This window comes from Peromyscus leucopus, chromosome 18, assembly GCF_004664715.2.
Source record: "Peromyscus leucopus breed LL Stock chromosome 18, UCI_PerLeu_2.1, whole genome shotgun sequence".
Classification (NCBI taxonomy): Eukaryota; Metazoa; Chordata; class Mammalia; order Rodentia; family Cricetidae; genus Peromyscus; species Peromyscus leucopus.
The window spans coordinates 2,683,417-2,698,919 of record NC_051078.1 but is presented as its reverse complement, the minus strand read 5'-3'; the positions used below and the strand labels follow the sequence as shown (position 1 = coordinate 2,698,919).

The window sequence follows — 15,503 nt, the reverse complement described above, 5'->3', positions numbered from 1 at the left end:
GCTTTGCTACCTGCATGTGACTTAGGTCTGAAGCCCTGACTAGGGTCAGTGAGGGAATGTAGAAAGGACAGACACACAGACGCATGTACAGAAAAGCTGGCATCCAGTGGCCTGCGTGTGCTCTGATGGAGCCTCAGCTGCTTCCACTGCGACCTGCCTCCTCAGCATGTCTGTTAGGAGCAGCAAAGGGGAAGGGGCTGGCGAGTCTGCAGGAGGACTGAAGGCAGCCGTCTCAGGCTGGGACCTCCAGGAAGCTGCAGTGGCTGCTTTTCTCCAGACTGTTCCATCCTCCAAAAACACCCAAACTTGGACCAGAGGAAGAAGGCTTTGCCAGTTCTGAGCCTGACCCATATAGGGAAAGGCTTTGCCAATTTGCCTGGGGTCTGAGGTCCTTGTCATGGCAGTGCCCGTGTGAGCGGTACGCACTTACTCAGAACTCACTCGCTCAGGGCATTTTCCTTACCTACAGCATCTCCAGTGCTGGAAATATGAGGGTGTGCCACCATGCCTTGGTATTATTTTATATTTGACCAATACTTACAAACACTAATATTACACATGATAATAGACTAGCATGTAATAGTGTGGTGATATTTTATTTGTGCTGAAATGTGATATTTTATTTGTATGTTAATAAATAAAGACCTGGAGATCAGAGGTCATAGCAAGCCAGGAACAGAAGTCAGGTGGTGGTAGCCCACGCCCTTAATCCAATCACATGGCAGGCAGAGTCTCTGTGTGGTCAAGGATGCAGCCAAGTGTGGTGACATGAGCCTTTAATCCCAGTACCAACCATAGAGACCTGGAGGTCTGTATAGACAGGGAGTGACGAAGAAGTCATGTGGCTGGGCTTAGAGCCAGTGACAAGACAGAACAGGAAAGCAATAAAAGCACAGGTCAGGCAGGATGAAGCTCTCTCGTGTGGGAAACTACATGCAGTTCATTCTGCTCAGCCCATGTTCTCCTTGCAAAGAGAACAAGACCAGTGCATGGTGGGTCACTCCCTCAATATTAGCATTCTACAAAGTTGAACAGGAGAATCTTTGTGAGTGGAAGGCAGGCCTGAATCTGAAGCCTTCTGGATTCACACTCTCTCTACACTCACAGAAACACACACACACACACACACACACACACACACACACACACACACACACACCACACTACACAAACAATTTTATGCACAAATCACATTTTAGAAAAACCAATGGCATTTCTCCACTGTGTAGACTGAGGTTGCACCCATCTAAGTTCTTTCTGGAGCACCAAGGAAGAATAAGTACTATCCTGGGCCCCACTAGGGGAAGCCGCAGGACCAGTTCTTAGAACAGAATAGGTAATGGCTCAAGAGCCCCATGATGTGACTGAGCAAAGTGTAATTGGAAGGAAGTGTCCTGTAAGTGGTCCATGTCCATGTGTCACACGCTTGGAGGAGCTCACAGTTCTCCTCCTTCCAGAGTTGGCCTTCCTGATCTTAGAGAGAGGAAGGGTTTATCTGGCTTACATTGCAGGGTAGGAGCCCAGAGCAGGAACCTGGAGGAAATTGAAGCAGAGACCATGGAGGAATACTGCTTCCTGGCTTGCTTTCCTTGGCTGGTTTATCTGCTTTCTCACACAACCCAGGACCACCTCCCCAGGGTGTCACCACCCACAGTGGGATGACCCATTTCACATCAATTAGAAAAAAAGAAAAAGACCCACGGACACCCCACAGGACAACCTGAGGGAGGCATTCCTCAAGTGAGGTCCCTCTCTGCAGGTGTCTCTTGATTGTGTCCCATGGACAAAAGCACACCAGCACACAGGGTCAGGGCAGAAGCAGGACCAGAGCCAGAACCAAGGCAGCCACCCACTTGAAGGAAGAGTGGCCCAGCCCCAGGTCACAATTCTCTCTCTGCTGACAACCAAGGCTTAGGCCTTAAGGTAGAGCTGTGATCTGTCCACTGTTCTCCTCCTTCTCATTGAGTCAGGACCATGTTGAGGAGTTGTATAAAGGTCACCTACTGCTGTGAGAGATTTGATTACACTGTATATATGTCACTGTGATTGGTTTAATAAAAAGCTAACTAGCCAATAGTTAGGCAGGATGTGTAGATGGGACTTCTGGGTAGAGGGAAAAGAAGAGGAATTGAATCTAGGCAGGGGAGAGATTCCAGAAGAGAGGATGATGAAGCAGGACATGCAGAAGGAGAGGTAAAATCCACAAGACACATGTAGATTAATAGAAATGTGTTAATATAAGACTTGCTATGATCTACTGTTAAGGCATGACTTACACTTTAGAGAATGGATAAATGAAGGACTTTGGAATCTGCCCAGAACCATGCAACTGGCTTTTCTCCCCATGTCTGCCCCCTCTTTTCTCTGCCCTTCTTCTTTCCGCACCTTGTGGGACATGAGACCCTCTACTTCACCTACAGTCCTCCATGCAGAAATCTAAGAGATCCTGACTGGAGCACTGACTTGGGACTCTTGAGGGGAAACTACTCAGTCAGTCCACGTGTGATACACACTTGACTAACACTCTTATTGTTGTCTGCAGCTTTAGAGCCTTCTGTGTCCAGATAAGTCTCAGGAAAACCTACTGGCTTTGTGGTGTTTGTTCCCCTGAGATTTCCCTGTTTTTAGAGTCTCGGTGACTGAAGGGTCGGGGTTATGTGTATATGACTGTGCTGGCTAGGTTTATGTGAGCTTGATACAAGCTAGAGCCATTTTGGAAGAGGGAATCTCAGTTGAGAAAATTCCTCCTCTCTATTGGCCTGTGGGAAATCCTGTGGAGCGCTTTCTTGATTGCAGATGGATGTGGGAATGGCCAGCTCATCGTGGATTATACGCGGGGCTGGTGTTCCTGGATATTATTAGAAAACTAGCTGAGAAAGGCTGTGGAGTTATCCCTTTGTACACTGTGAAGACTTGTCGATATGACTGGTTTAATAAAGAAGCTGAGAGGCAATATAGCTAAACAGGATGAGGTTAGGCAGAGGAGCCAAACTCAGAATGCTGGAAGGAAAAAGGGCAGAATTAGGAAATTTCCAGCGAGATGCAGAGGTGGCAGGATGAACATACCATGTTATTAAAGGTACCGCCGTGTAGCAGAGTGTACATAAGGAATATGGGTTAAGTACTATGTAAGAGCTAGTTAGTAACAAGCCTGAACCATTGGCCAAGCATTTTACGATTAATATAAGCCTCAGTGTGGTCATTTGGGAGCTGCTTGCAGGACGGAAACTGCTGCCTAGAGAGAAAGCCTTGGGGAACAAGTCCGTAAGCAGCATTCCTCCATGGTCTCTACATGAGCTCCTGCCCTGGCATCCATGACCACAGTGGTGAACTGCATTGTGGGAGTATAAACTACAACTAAGTTCTTCCTCCTCGAGTGTCTTCTGGACGTGATATGTTACTCCAACAGTAGAAACCCTGACTATGACAATAACCATACAGGGATGCTCTGGAAATGGAGAGTAAAGAGCAATATGGTGGGCATCCAGAGCCTAGTCTCAGGATAGGGTAGAGTATGAGGACCAGACTAGAAGAGCTGTGAGAACTAACAGAGAAAGGCATATGGATGCAGTAGTGCAGAGAACACATTGTGTTGGGGGACTTGTTGACACAACCGTGGTCACTAACTGGAGCCTTGTTAAGCTTTTAGGCTTTTAGTAGCAGTTCAGCTGAGATCCAGTCGGATGAGGATACAGATGGCGGCTGAACTGAGACAAAGGAAAAGATAAAAAAAGAAAAAAAAAATCCCTAGGGCTTGGCGAAAGGATTGAAGGGGGCGTTGCGAGTTAGGCATGCCGATAAGGAATTGACAAGTGAAGGCAATGGTATTTTATTCTCGGGAGTACAGGGAAGGCCGTGAAATGCCGTGAGGCTGCAGCGTTAGATTTGTCTATATATAGATCTCTCTTTCCCTCCCCCCCTCTTCTATCTATAAAAAACAAGGAAGGTAGAGTGTATTAATATAGTGCAGGACCTATTGAATGTAACTAAGACTTAGGTAAGGTTTAGGCTTAAGTGAGACTTAGGTAAGGTTTATAAATATAGGCTTAGGGTACCCTATAGAGACTTTGCTAAGAGATTCTTCCTAGTGTAAGTTAGTTAAGAGTAAGAAGTAATATGTCTCCTTTAGATATTTGAAAAAGTACTAAAGTATTCCTATAGAATGTACTTTTTTTTTTTTTTTTTTTTTTTTGGTGTTTTCGAGACAGGGTTTCTCTGTGTAACTTTGGAGCCTGTCCTGGATCTCGCTTTGTAGACCAGGCTGGCCTCGAACTCACAGAGATTCTCCTGCCCCTGCCTCTCGAGTGCTGGGATTAAAGGCGTGCACCACCACTGCCCAGGTAGAATGTAAGTTTATTGTGTAGGCTTGAATGATAGAATGTAGGTTTAAATAGGTCATAGATTTAGTATAAAGTGAGTCAGAGAAATGTAGGTTTAGAGTATATAGGCCTTAGGTTTAAGGATATGGTTAAAAAAAAAAAAAAAGTAATTTAGAGTAGGTTTTCCCAACCCGGGACTGGGAGAGCAATGTCCATGGTGGACTGTGGACTTGGCAGTTCTAGAAAGCCACCAATAACAACAAGAAAAAAACAGCTCCAGAAACTGCCAGCTTCAGAAAATAGCAGCCAGAGGATCTCGGAAGCTGAGACCCTTGAGGCATCAACGCCGTGCAGGTGGCAGATGCCCGAGGGTCTACCAGCTTTCTACGGAAAGAAAGCCACGGTGGAAAATGAACAAGCTAAGACACGGGAGAGGCCAAGGACAAGCAGCAGTTTGGAAAGCCCCGCAGAGAGAGATGCCGCCCTGCAGGAAAGGTGAACAGCAAGGTTCTGCAACCTTTGAGACGCTACACGGGAGAAAGGCAAAAGGTGGAGAAAGCCCAGCGGTGTGCGTCGCCCCGGGAAAGATGAGCCGCCGGCAGAGCGGTGGACAGCAGAGGTGGCTGAGTTCAGACCGCTTCCAGAGGCCGCTGAGACGCGTTGGGAAGCGGGAAGCTGTGGAGGTGAGAACCGTACTCCAGGCTGAACAGCCAGCCTGAGGCTCCTGGGCTTTGACTGACTGCAGCCCGAGCTCCCAGCAGCAGGATGTGACTGCAACCACGGAGCTGCCCTGAACTACATTCATCCTACAACAGGACAGCGTAGGGAGGATTCCGGGGACCAGGTTTGCTGAGCACTTGGACTGTCAGGGATGCAGGAAATGGATTTTCCTTCCCAAAGCCGGGGTTACCGTGGGAAGACCACAGTTTCAGCTCACGGCAGGTGAAGGAGCCTTGAGCCTGTGTAGCCATGAGGTGAAGCTCTCTAGCCTGGTCCGGGACAGGTTATGGAAGGCTACAGACTGCAAAGCTCAGCGGTGGCTGAAAGCCGAGGTTTCAGAGAGACTTGCTCGAACTGAAAAGTTTTGGTTGCGGGAGTTCTGTTTGGAACTGTTCTCTTCAGCGTCATCATGATTCTGACAGCTATCCACAGACTTAAGGGCAGCTGACCAGCCAGGCCCTGACTAGGAGCGCTCAAAGGAACCTTTAGAAATGGTACCAAAACTCTTTTTAAACTTTTGAACTTAAAAAAATCAAATGGACAGTAACGATTTCATTACCATGGGACAGTTTGACTTTACTTATGCATATGGACTCCACCAACAGCGATGATTCATGGACTGCTTATGGAATTGTTTATGTAAAAACGGAACTGTTTAAATAGAGAGGATGGGTTTGGTTTTAAAGAAAAGGGGAAGAGTTCATATTCCTCAGTATATTTAATTTAAAAATAAGCCCCCACACTTATTTACCTCAGGAACTCTTGAGGATTGAGGGAGAAGAGACTTAGTTAGAAATGGGGGGGGGGGAGGGGAGAAAACACAGAATAGATGCGGGTGGGCCTGGATCCTTACCCACCGGCCCAGAACTTTATTCCAAAGGTCTGTTTATAACAATGCCAAGGGGTGGAGCAAAAGACCTCCCCCTTGCTGGTTAGACCCTCACAAAGACCTGGGACCCGGGCCTGTGGTCCAATCAACCTCCCATGCAGCCCTGCCGGGTACAGCCACTAGGAAACCTAGTGGGCTCCAACAGGTCTCTCCTCTTTATATTTTAAACGAAAAAAAAAATTTGATGCAACCCCATCAAATTTAAAGACAAACAGGTTTACATAATTTTAATATAAAATACTGCTATGTGGGCTGGGGGGGAGGGGAGGGGGCCAGGAAGGGGGAGAGCAAGGGAATCTGTGGCTGTTATGTAGAACTGAATAGTAGTGTAAAATAAAATAAATAAATAAAAAGTACTGCTATGCATCGTTACAATTTCCTCAATCTAAAAGCAGACTTTTAATATTTCTTGCTAACAAAACATAGGATAAACTTCTGGTAGATCTCTGAAGGGTTTGAAGATGGCCTGTCTATCTAAAGTATAGTTCTGCTTAACCTTGAAAACACCTAATGTGACTACAAGTTCAATTGTAGTGTCTAACTACTAACTTTCATTTCTTTATATCCTAATAGTTGGTAATAATAACATTCAAGGATTAGCAAATTGCATTACATTGTTAAATTAACTGTATAAGTACAATATCCTGAACAAGATTAGAAATATATGTACAGCAATCTCAATCTCAATATATATAATTTATATATAATATATAAAAATCCAATCCAATGTAAAGTATTGAATACTAGTAATTGTCTTAAAAGGAGCTTCAATAAATTACCCTTTATTTGGTCGTTTCGATATATCTTTTTTCAAACAAGAACCTTAAATCTAATCTCCTTTGTTTAGCCCTTTTCCTGTCCATTAACAACGGCGACAACTTGTAACCAACCCTCATAAATATTGACAGCTACCCCAAACCCGAAACCTGCTGAAAGACTAACCCCCCCCCCCACCTCTTGGGTAGAGCATAAAACTCTTCATCTCAGGGTCGTGGGTTCATGCCTCATATTGGGTGACTAATTGTTGTTTTTGTCTATTTTTTTTATGGGGCTCACAACCCAGTTCCCCAATAAATCACACAGAGGCTTGTTATTACTCATGAATGCCCAGCTTTAACTTGGCTTAGTACCTAGCCAACTTTTCTTAGCTTAATTTACCCCATCTACCTTTTGCCTCTGGGCTTTTCCCATTCTCTTACTTCTGTAAATCTTACTCTTACTCCGTGGCTTGCTCTGTGTGTGTAGCTGGGTGGCTGGCCCCTGGAGTCCTCCTCCTTCTCTAGCTGCTAGATTTTAGATCCCTCCTGCCAGTTTTCTCCTTCTATATATATACTCTCTGCCTGCCAGCCCCACCTATCCTTTCTCCCGCCTTGCTATTGGCCAGTTCTTTATTAAACCATCAGGTGTTTTACACAGGCACAGTAACACAGCTTCACAAATGCAACATGAACAAAAGTAACACACCTTAAAATAATATTCCAAAACACTTGAGAGCAACAGGACCAGATGAGTTCTTACATGTCTGGCCATAACGTGGTAGAAGAAACAGGTAAGGGAAACTTGGCTTTATTCTGAAGGAAGGTGCCTGTTTTATTTTAAGATAGAATCAGAGAGTCAGGTGGGCACATCTCTAGAGCCAGGAACCAGATGCAAAGCTACACACACTCCTCTAGAGCTTTTGAGTAAGGTTTTCTTGGAAATTAAGTTTCTTGGAAATTAAGTTTCTTGGAAATTAAGTTCCAAGAAAGGGAAAAATCTTTGGCTGCAAGTAAGGGGATGCCAAAGGCCATTGTATATCAGCCGAGCAAACAGGTGGAAGATCATAGAAGTGAGGCATGAATAAATATCAAGGTAGTCACCGGACAGGAAACAAAGTGTGGACTCCCTGCTAGAAGCCTGTGTTCCTCTGTGTCTCCTGAGTTCTCAGTGTCTACGTTGTCCTCTGTGGATAGAGGCCAGGCTCACTTTAGCACAGACTGTTTGTGCCTGTCCTCTTCCAAGCCATGTGGCTCTACCTGGTGGTTCTCCTGGGCCTGTGGAACCTCCTGCGCTTGTACAGGGAGAGGAAGGTGGTGAGCCATCTCCAAGACAAGCATGTCTTCATCACGGGCTGTGACTCGGGCTTTGGGAACCTGCTGGCCAGACAGCTGGACAGGAGAGGCATGAGGGTGCTGGCTGCATGTCTGACAGAAAATGGAGCTGAGGAGCTGAGGAGCAAGACATCAGACAGGCTGGAGACGGTGATCCTCGATGTCACCAAGACAGAGAGTATTGTGGCAGCCACTCAGTGGGTGAAGGAGCGTGTTGGGAACAGAGGTACCATTGAGATTCCTGTGTGTGTCTTGGTTTGTGTCTCTGTGTGAAGGGAATGCCTGTGTAGACCTGAAAAGGTTGCCCAAGGGGGTGGGGGTGGAATTTTAGTGTCTACAGACTCTTCCCCTCTCCAGCATGTCAGGACTTCCTCTTACTCTTACATTTGGTCCTTCAAGCTCTCTACTCTTGGTCAGCTGGTGTCCTGTGTCATTTCATGTCCACACTTCTGTCTGTCCTCTTCTGTCACTGTATGCAGAAAGGCTGCACTGTTGGCTGCTGAGTGCCAGGTTAGAGACAGTGAGGAGGTTGGGGCCCTGGCTGTGTGTGAAGCTGGCTGGGCATGGGTCAGATGCATCTCCAGTTTCAGTACTGGACCCTGGTCTCACCGTCCACCTGAGACTCTTTATGGGGAGCCAAGGCCACTGCCATGCTTAAGGGCAACACCCCACACTGGAGGAATGCCTTAGTTAAGTCAGATGTAGGGAGGGGATTCTCTCTCTCACACTCACACACACCAGCCTCTGTTCTTTCTTCTCTCTCCCTTCCTCTCTCTCTCTCCACTGTTTGTGTTAGTATGAAAAAATTAAGGTTTGTAAAAAAATTGAAAATATGGTTATTGTTCTAAATGTCAATCCACAGTTAACATACAATTTACATTCCAGTGGATAAATACTAGTAACAGTGTGATCTGTACCAAACAATATACGTGTGTTCTTTTCACTTTAAAAACAGTAAGCAATTTTACCACTTGAAAAACATTTATTCAAATAATAATATTGAACGAATTAAAAGAAACTGACCCTTAACCAAGCCCCACCCTTTTCCCCATGCCTGGGGATGGGTATTGGAATAGTTGGTGCTGTGGTGTTTATTTGTCTTGGGTATTGAGGCAGGATGTTGTTTTGGGGCCGTGAACCATGTCCCCCCTCCTCAACCTCTTTGTACCAGGATTGCAGTCATGTGCGACCTCGCTCAGCTTGTTTCTTATATTTGTTGTCAAAAGCATTATTGAGAATTTCTGCTCAATTCCCAAGTCTGCAAGCATGGGAATTTTTGGATCCTAGGAATAAAATACCCCTTTTCCATATTTTTACTAATTTATCTCATGCAATATATTTTGATCGGGTTTTCTCTTTCTCAAACTACTCCCAGATTCTCCCCATGTCTTTACCCATGCATTTCATATTCTCTTTGTCTTGCTCACAAAAATAAAAACAAGAAAAAAATAAAAACCCAAAATGAAAATCAACACAAATAAACAGAAAACCTAAAAGACAAAAGAAAAAAAAATCAGACCAAAATATTATGAAGCACCCTCTTCAAAAATTAATACTTGGAGTTTGGTTTGTGTTGGCTGACTAAATCCTGGGCATGAGGCTCCAATGTCACTGCAGTGGGGAACACTGTTGCTCCCTTTGCCAGCAGGTGTCACTTACAGATTGCTGCTTGGTTAGAGGTGGGACCTTGTGTCCACTGCCCCTTCTCAGTGTTGGGTCACGGTCTGGAATCTGAGCAGGTCTTTCGTGTGCCGCCAAAACCTCTGTGAGTTTATGTGTGCCTCAGTCCTGTTGTGTCCACAAGACAGTTAATTGGAGTCTTCCATCAACTCTGGCTCTTCAGTCTCCCCACAACCTCATCTTCAAAGACCCCTGAGCCTTGAGGTGAAGGCTTTGATGAAGATTTCCTTTTAGGACTGAGTGCTCCAAAGTCTGTCACTCTCTGCACATTGTCCAGTCATGTGACTCTGTGCTCATTCCCATCTATTGGAAGACCAGTGTCTTCTGATGAGTGTTGTGCAAGGCACTGGTCATGAGTGTAGTGATATGTATTAAGACACATTTTACAGTATATTCCTTGAACAGAATAATGTTCTTAGGTTTTCCCAAGGCCCATGACCTATCTGGTCTGATGTTTCTGACTCCTACGCAGAGTCAGGTATGGCTCCACCTCATAGAGTGGCCTTCAATCTAACCAGAAAGTGCCAGTTACTCCAGGTCATTTCTGCACAGAAATTGACGTGGAATGTGTAGTTGAGTTGTAAGCCTTTCCGAGTGGGTACTTGGGGATCCAGGACTTAAAGACCAAAGGGGATGAGGAAGGGCAGCTGTTGGGTGAGGGTCAAGAAATGGTGCCCTTTTCTGGGGTTGGGTGTGGAGTCTCACTGCTGTTGTTGATCAGCAAGCAGTGTCTCCTCCCTTTCCTGTCCCTGGGGTTTGCAAGCATCTGAGGAGAGCTGCTCAATATTGATGCTAGACCTTGCAAGACCGGCTTCATCAGAGCCATAAACATAGCAGTTTTTTCCAAACTCTGCCCAAACAAGGTCCACATGTGTTTGTTTCTCAACCTAATTTCACCAGGACATTAATTTTCTCCTTTCTTTTCTATTTTCCCCTATTACCTCTCTCACTAGTCCTTCCTCATAACTGTCTTCCTTTGCTATTTAAAAGACAAAGGCAGCAGTGTGTCTTAGTCAGTATTCTATTTCTGTGGAGCGACACCACAACCATGGCAATTCTTATAAAAGAAAGCATTTCTTTGGGACTGGCCTACAGTTTAGAGGTTTAGTGTATTATCAGCATGGTGTGAGGCCTGGTGGCCCACAGGCAGACATGGTGCAGGAGAAGGAGCTGGGAGTTCCACATCCAGATCAGTTCTACATGTCTCCTTCCAGACAGCAGGAAGAGTGAGACTCTGGTCTGACTGGAGCTTTTGAGAGATGAGCGCCCATCCCAGTGATACACTACCCGCAAAAAGAACACACACATTCCAACAAGGCCACACCCCCTAATCCATCTCAAGTAGTTCTATTCCCCAATAACCAAGCATTCAAATTGATGAGCCTCAGGGTCACATTTATATCCAAACCACCACAAATGAAAAAAATATATATATATTCAAGGATGGAAATAATTGGTAAAACACAATCATAGTTTCATGGTCTCCAGATAAACATGTCTTCACAACCCATTTTTATAACTAGCAAGTGACAGTGACTGCTTCCTGCTTCCCAGGCAGGGATCTGGGCCATGAAGACCTAAAGGAGGGAGGTGTCCATGCTGTGAGCATAGAGCCTCTGGGATGGGTCCCCAGCCCTGGTTAGGCCATGCTGTTCCTCATTGCATCTACTCTCCAGTACACACATGTCTAAGTGGTCTCACCTTGTTGAATGTGCATTTCACCATAACTATACCTGTGCTGGGTGACTCTCTCTTCTTCCCACTGTCCCCAGGACTCTGGGGCCTGGTCAACAATGCTGGCATATCCATCCCCTTGGGTCCCAGTGGGTGGCTGAACAAAGAGGACTTTGCAAAGGTACTGGATGTGAACCTGTTGGGCATGATCGAGGTGACCCTGAACATGCTGCCCTTAGTGAGGAAGGCAAGAGGCCCTGTGGTCAACGTCTCTAGCATCTTGGGTTGAGTGTCTTTCTCTGGTAGTGTTGCTTACACCATCTCCAAGTATGGTGTAGAGGCCTTCTCGGACTCCCTCAGGTATTGGAGAGGGATGTGGGTCTGTGAGGGAAGCATTGGCATTGGGTTTTATTTGATCATGGCCTTTGGAATCCTATCATGGAGAGGACACTCTCTGGTTGGGGGGCTGTCTCACCTTCTCCTCATTGCATCATCCACTGGGAAGCACTTTTCCATGTCTCTAGCAGAGGGCAGGACAAGACCTGAGTGTAGTTCATCTTCTCCTGCCATGAAAGACTGAGGGTACTAGGGCACATTATTGAGGTCAAATTGAGCTTTGGTGTATTTCGTGTGAAGAATTCAGACCCCTGAGCTCTAGGATTCTAAACATGTTTTTGAGTGGGGCTGAACATCTCATTCAAATTGAGAGATAGATTTCAGGCCCCTGTAGAGTCCACAACCAACATGTTCCAGCAGACAGAAATGTTTGAACCTGACCTAAGGACTATGGTAACTTAGAGAGCATGAGCAGAGACAGAGTGGAACTGCGCCCTTCCCTTGGAGTGGCCATGTCCCAGTCAGCTGTGTCCACCATGGTTGTCATCTGTTTGTCAGGGTCCTGTAGCAGGATTGGGCTGCAGCAGAGTAAAGGTTGAACATGGAAACCTGGAACCTGTATGTGTCTGTGGACTCTCCCTGGGAAAAGTATAGACCATATGTGGAAGGCAGATGGTCAGCACGTAGGCTGATGTAGACTTGTGGAGAGCCTAAGAGTGCTCAACGGTATGTTCTTCATGCTGTCAGCAATACAACCAGTCAAAGAAATTGAATAAGGGGAATCATTTGTGGCAGGTACATCCCTGCTGGAGGGAACAGGGAGGCTGTGAATGTGAGGAAGTGGAGGCAGGGTCTTGCTCTGTAAGACACCTGCAGGAACAAAGAGAGAGATGTCCTGAGTGCTTCCTGGGACAGTGGGGTGGACTGAGACTTAGGAGTGAGGTGGAGGTGACTCTGGCAAGATGGTGACCCTTGCATCTGCAGTACATGGAGAGAGGTCTTAATGGTGTCATAGAACAGAAGGCCTAGTTTTAGGTCAGTGAGCTACACACACCAAACTCTTAGTGTGACATTCCAAAGCACAGAGGCAATGCCCTCACCAGGAGTTTAATTCCCATCTGCTGCACAACCCAGATTCACAACTGTGACCTCTCTTTACCACAGGCTCATGTTGGCACGTCACTGTACACTTATGGTGACATCTTTTACAGATAATCATCTGGAGTTCCTGATGTCTGTCTGTCTTGCAGGAGGGAGCTCTCCTATTTTGGGGTGAAGGTGGCTATTATAGAGCCTGGTTTCTTCAAGACTGCTGTGAGCAGTAGTGAAAAGCTATCATCAAATATAAAGATGGTGTGGGACCAGGCCAGCTCAGAAGTCAAAGAGATTTATGGCGAGAGCTTCCTGGCATCCTGTAAGTGAGCTGTGAAGACCCAACAGAGTCTAGTCCTGAATCCATAGTCTCCTGTTCATTTTGCCAGTACTAACCCATTGCCCTCACTCTTCAAAGAAATTAGACCCATTTTCTTGTGGTAGGTGTGTATGTTGTCAGAAAAATCTTGACTTAGAAAACATGGAGCTCTGCTCCATCTGAACCTCTCATCATCATGAAGCTGTGAGTGAGGTCAGGGATGGGAGGAGGAGGAATTAGACAGTACTTTCCATGAGCTGAGACCAAGATGTGGGTGTGCACGGTTCTTCCTTGAGGCTGGGTTCTGGTCCCCCTGAGGACCTGGGACAGGACAGTGTTAGCATGGCTTCTGATGTGGGATCATGGGGCCAAGAGAAACTTTCCTCTAACTTGGACTAGAGCAGGAGAGGTGTAGGTGAACAGCAGCTGAATTACTTCTCACTCTGCACAGATCTCTCAATGCTAAAGTCATTGGACCGAAAGTGTAATGAGGACCTCTCCTTGGTGACGGACTGCATGGAGCACGCACTGACTTCCTGTCACCCTCGCACTCGATACTCAGCTGGTTGGGATGCCAAGCTCTTCTACCTCCCCATGAGCTACCTGCCCACCTTTCTTGTGGATGCCATGATCTACTGGACATCCATAAAGCCTGCCAAAGCTCTGTGAAGCCTACATCTGTTTCTGTAGTTGGGCGTATGTGAGTGTAGTGTGAGGGAGCAGATCCTCAGGAGGAAGAAGATTCCTAGGATCAGTACAATCTTGTCATTGGCAGGAGTATCCATAGTGGCCTGACTTTTCTTTGTTATTATAAATTTGGAGGAAATAGAGCCAAAGGAAAAACTACTATGTTTAAACAAATGTCCCCATTTGGAGTGAAAATAGAAACTGATCTTCCATGTGTCAGAGTCATTTATTTTACTTACTTTATTTTTAAAGATTTATTTTTTATTTATCTGTATGCATGTGTGTCTGTCTTCCATGAGTGTAGGAGTACCTGTCAGGATGCACCATGTAGCATGGGTCGGCTGAAGAAAGAAAGCACTCCAAGATGAAATTTAATGGTCTATGGGGTAGCAGGAATGTCTAGCTTCTCTGAACCCCAAACAGCTGTACAAAGGAGTATTGTATTTATTGATTGTTACACAAAGTATTACCTTACACCAAGGTCTCTAATCTAACTTACATGTCTTACTAAGGGAGAGCATCACATGCCCCCATGACTCTAGTCCTTTATTATGTATCATTTGCAATACACAATAATACAATCTTATACAGATCCTGAGCACAACAATTAATTAATGGGACCTCTCGAAATTGAGAAGCTTTTACAGGGCAAAAGACACAGTCAATAAGACAAAAAGACAGCCAACAGAATGGGAAAAGATCTTCACCAACCCCACATCTGACAGAGGATTGATCTCCACAGTATATAAAGAACTCAAGAAACTAGACATCAAAATACTAAACAGTCCAATTAAAAAGAGGGCTAAAGAGCTAAACAGAGAATTCACAAAACAAGAATCACAAATGGTTGAAAGACATTTAAGAAATGCTCAACATCCTTAATCATCAGAGAAATGCAAATCAAAACGACTCTGAGATACCACCTTACACCTGTTAGAATGGCTACGATCAAAAACACCAATGACAGTCAATGTTGGAGAGGATGTGGAGCAAAGGGAACACTCCTCCACTGTTGATGGGAATGTAAACTTGTACAACCACTGTGGACATCAGTATGGCAGTTTCTCAGAAAATTAGGAATCGAACTACCTCAAGACCCAGCCATCCCACTCTTGGGCATATACCCAAGGAATGCTGATTCATACCATAAAGATACATGCTCAGCTATATTCATAGCAGCACTATTTGCAATAGCCAGAACCTGGAAACAACCTAGATGCCCGTCAATGGAAGAATGGATGAAAAAAATGTGGTACATATACACAATGGATTACTACTCAGCAGAGAAAAACAATGAAAGCATGAAATTTGCAGGCAAATGGATGGAACTAGAAAAAATCATCCTGAGTGAGGTAACCCAAACTCAGAAAGACAGTCCTGGTATGTACTCACTCATAAGTGGATTCTAGATATGAAATAAAGAACAATCAGACCACAACCCATAGAACCATGGAGGCTATATATATAGCACGGAGGTCCCTAGGATGACTGTGGCTTACAATAAATTTCAGTTTTTCTCAATTATTGAAAAAAAATAGCCAAATGAATGGAAACATATGAACTATGAACCAAAGGCTGAGGGGCCCCCAGCTGGATCAGGCCCTCTGAATAGGTGAGACAGTTGATTGGCTTGATCAGTTTGGGAGGCAACTAGGCAGTGGGACCGAGTCCTTGCTCATTACATCAGTTGGCTGTTT

General features: G+C 45.4%; 1 protein-coding gene across 1 annotated transcript; it reads left to right on the top strand.

Moving 5' to 3' along the window:
- The first annotated feature begins 7,796 nt into the window (after positions 1-7,796).
- Positions 7,797-14,021, top strand: LOC114704781 (retinol dehydrogenase 16). Its single transcript, XM_028886202.2, is given in 4 exon segments — positions 7,797-8,244; positions 11,471-11,732; positions 12,959-13,122; positions 13,571-14,021. Coding segments are annotated over 4 exon segments (957 nt in total). The 5' UTR covers positions 7,797-7,931; the 3' UTR covers positions 13,789-14,021.
- The last annotated feature ends 1,482 nt before the right edge of the window (positions 14,022-15,503 follow it).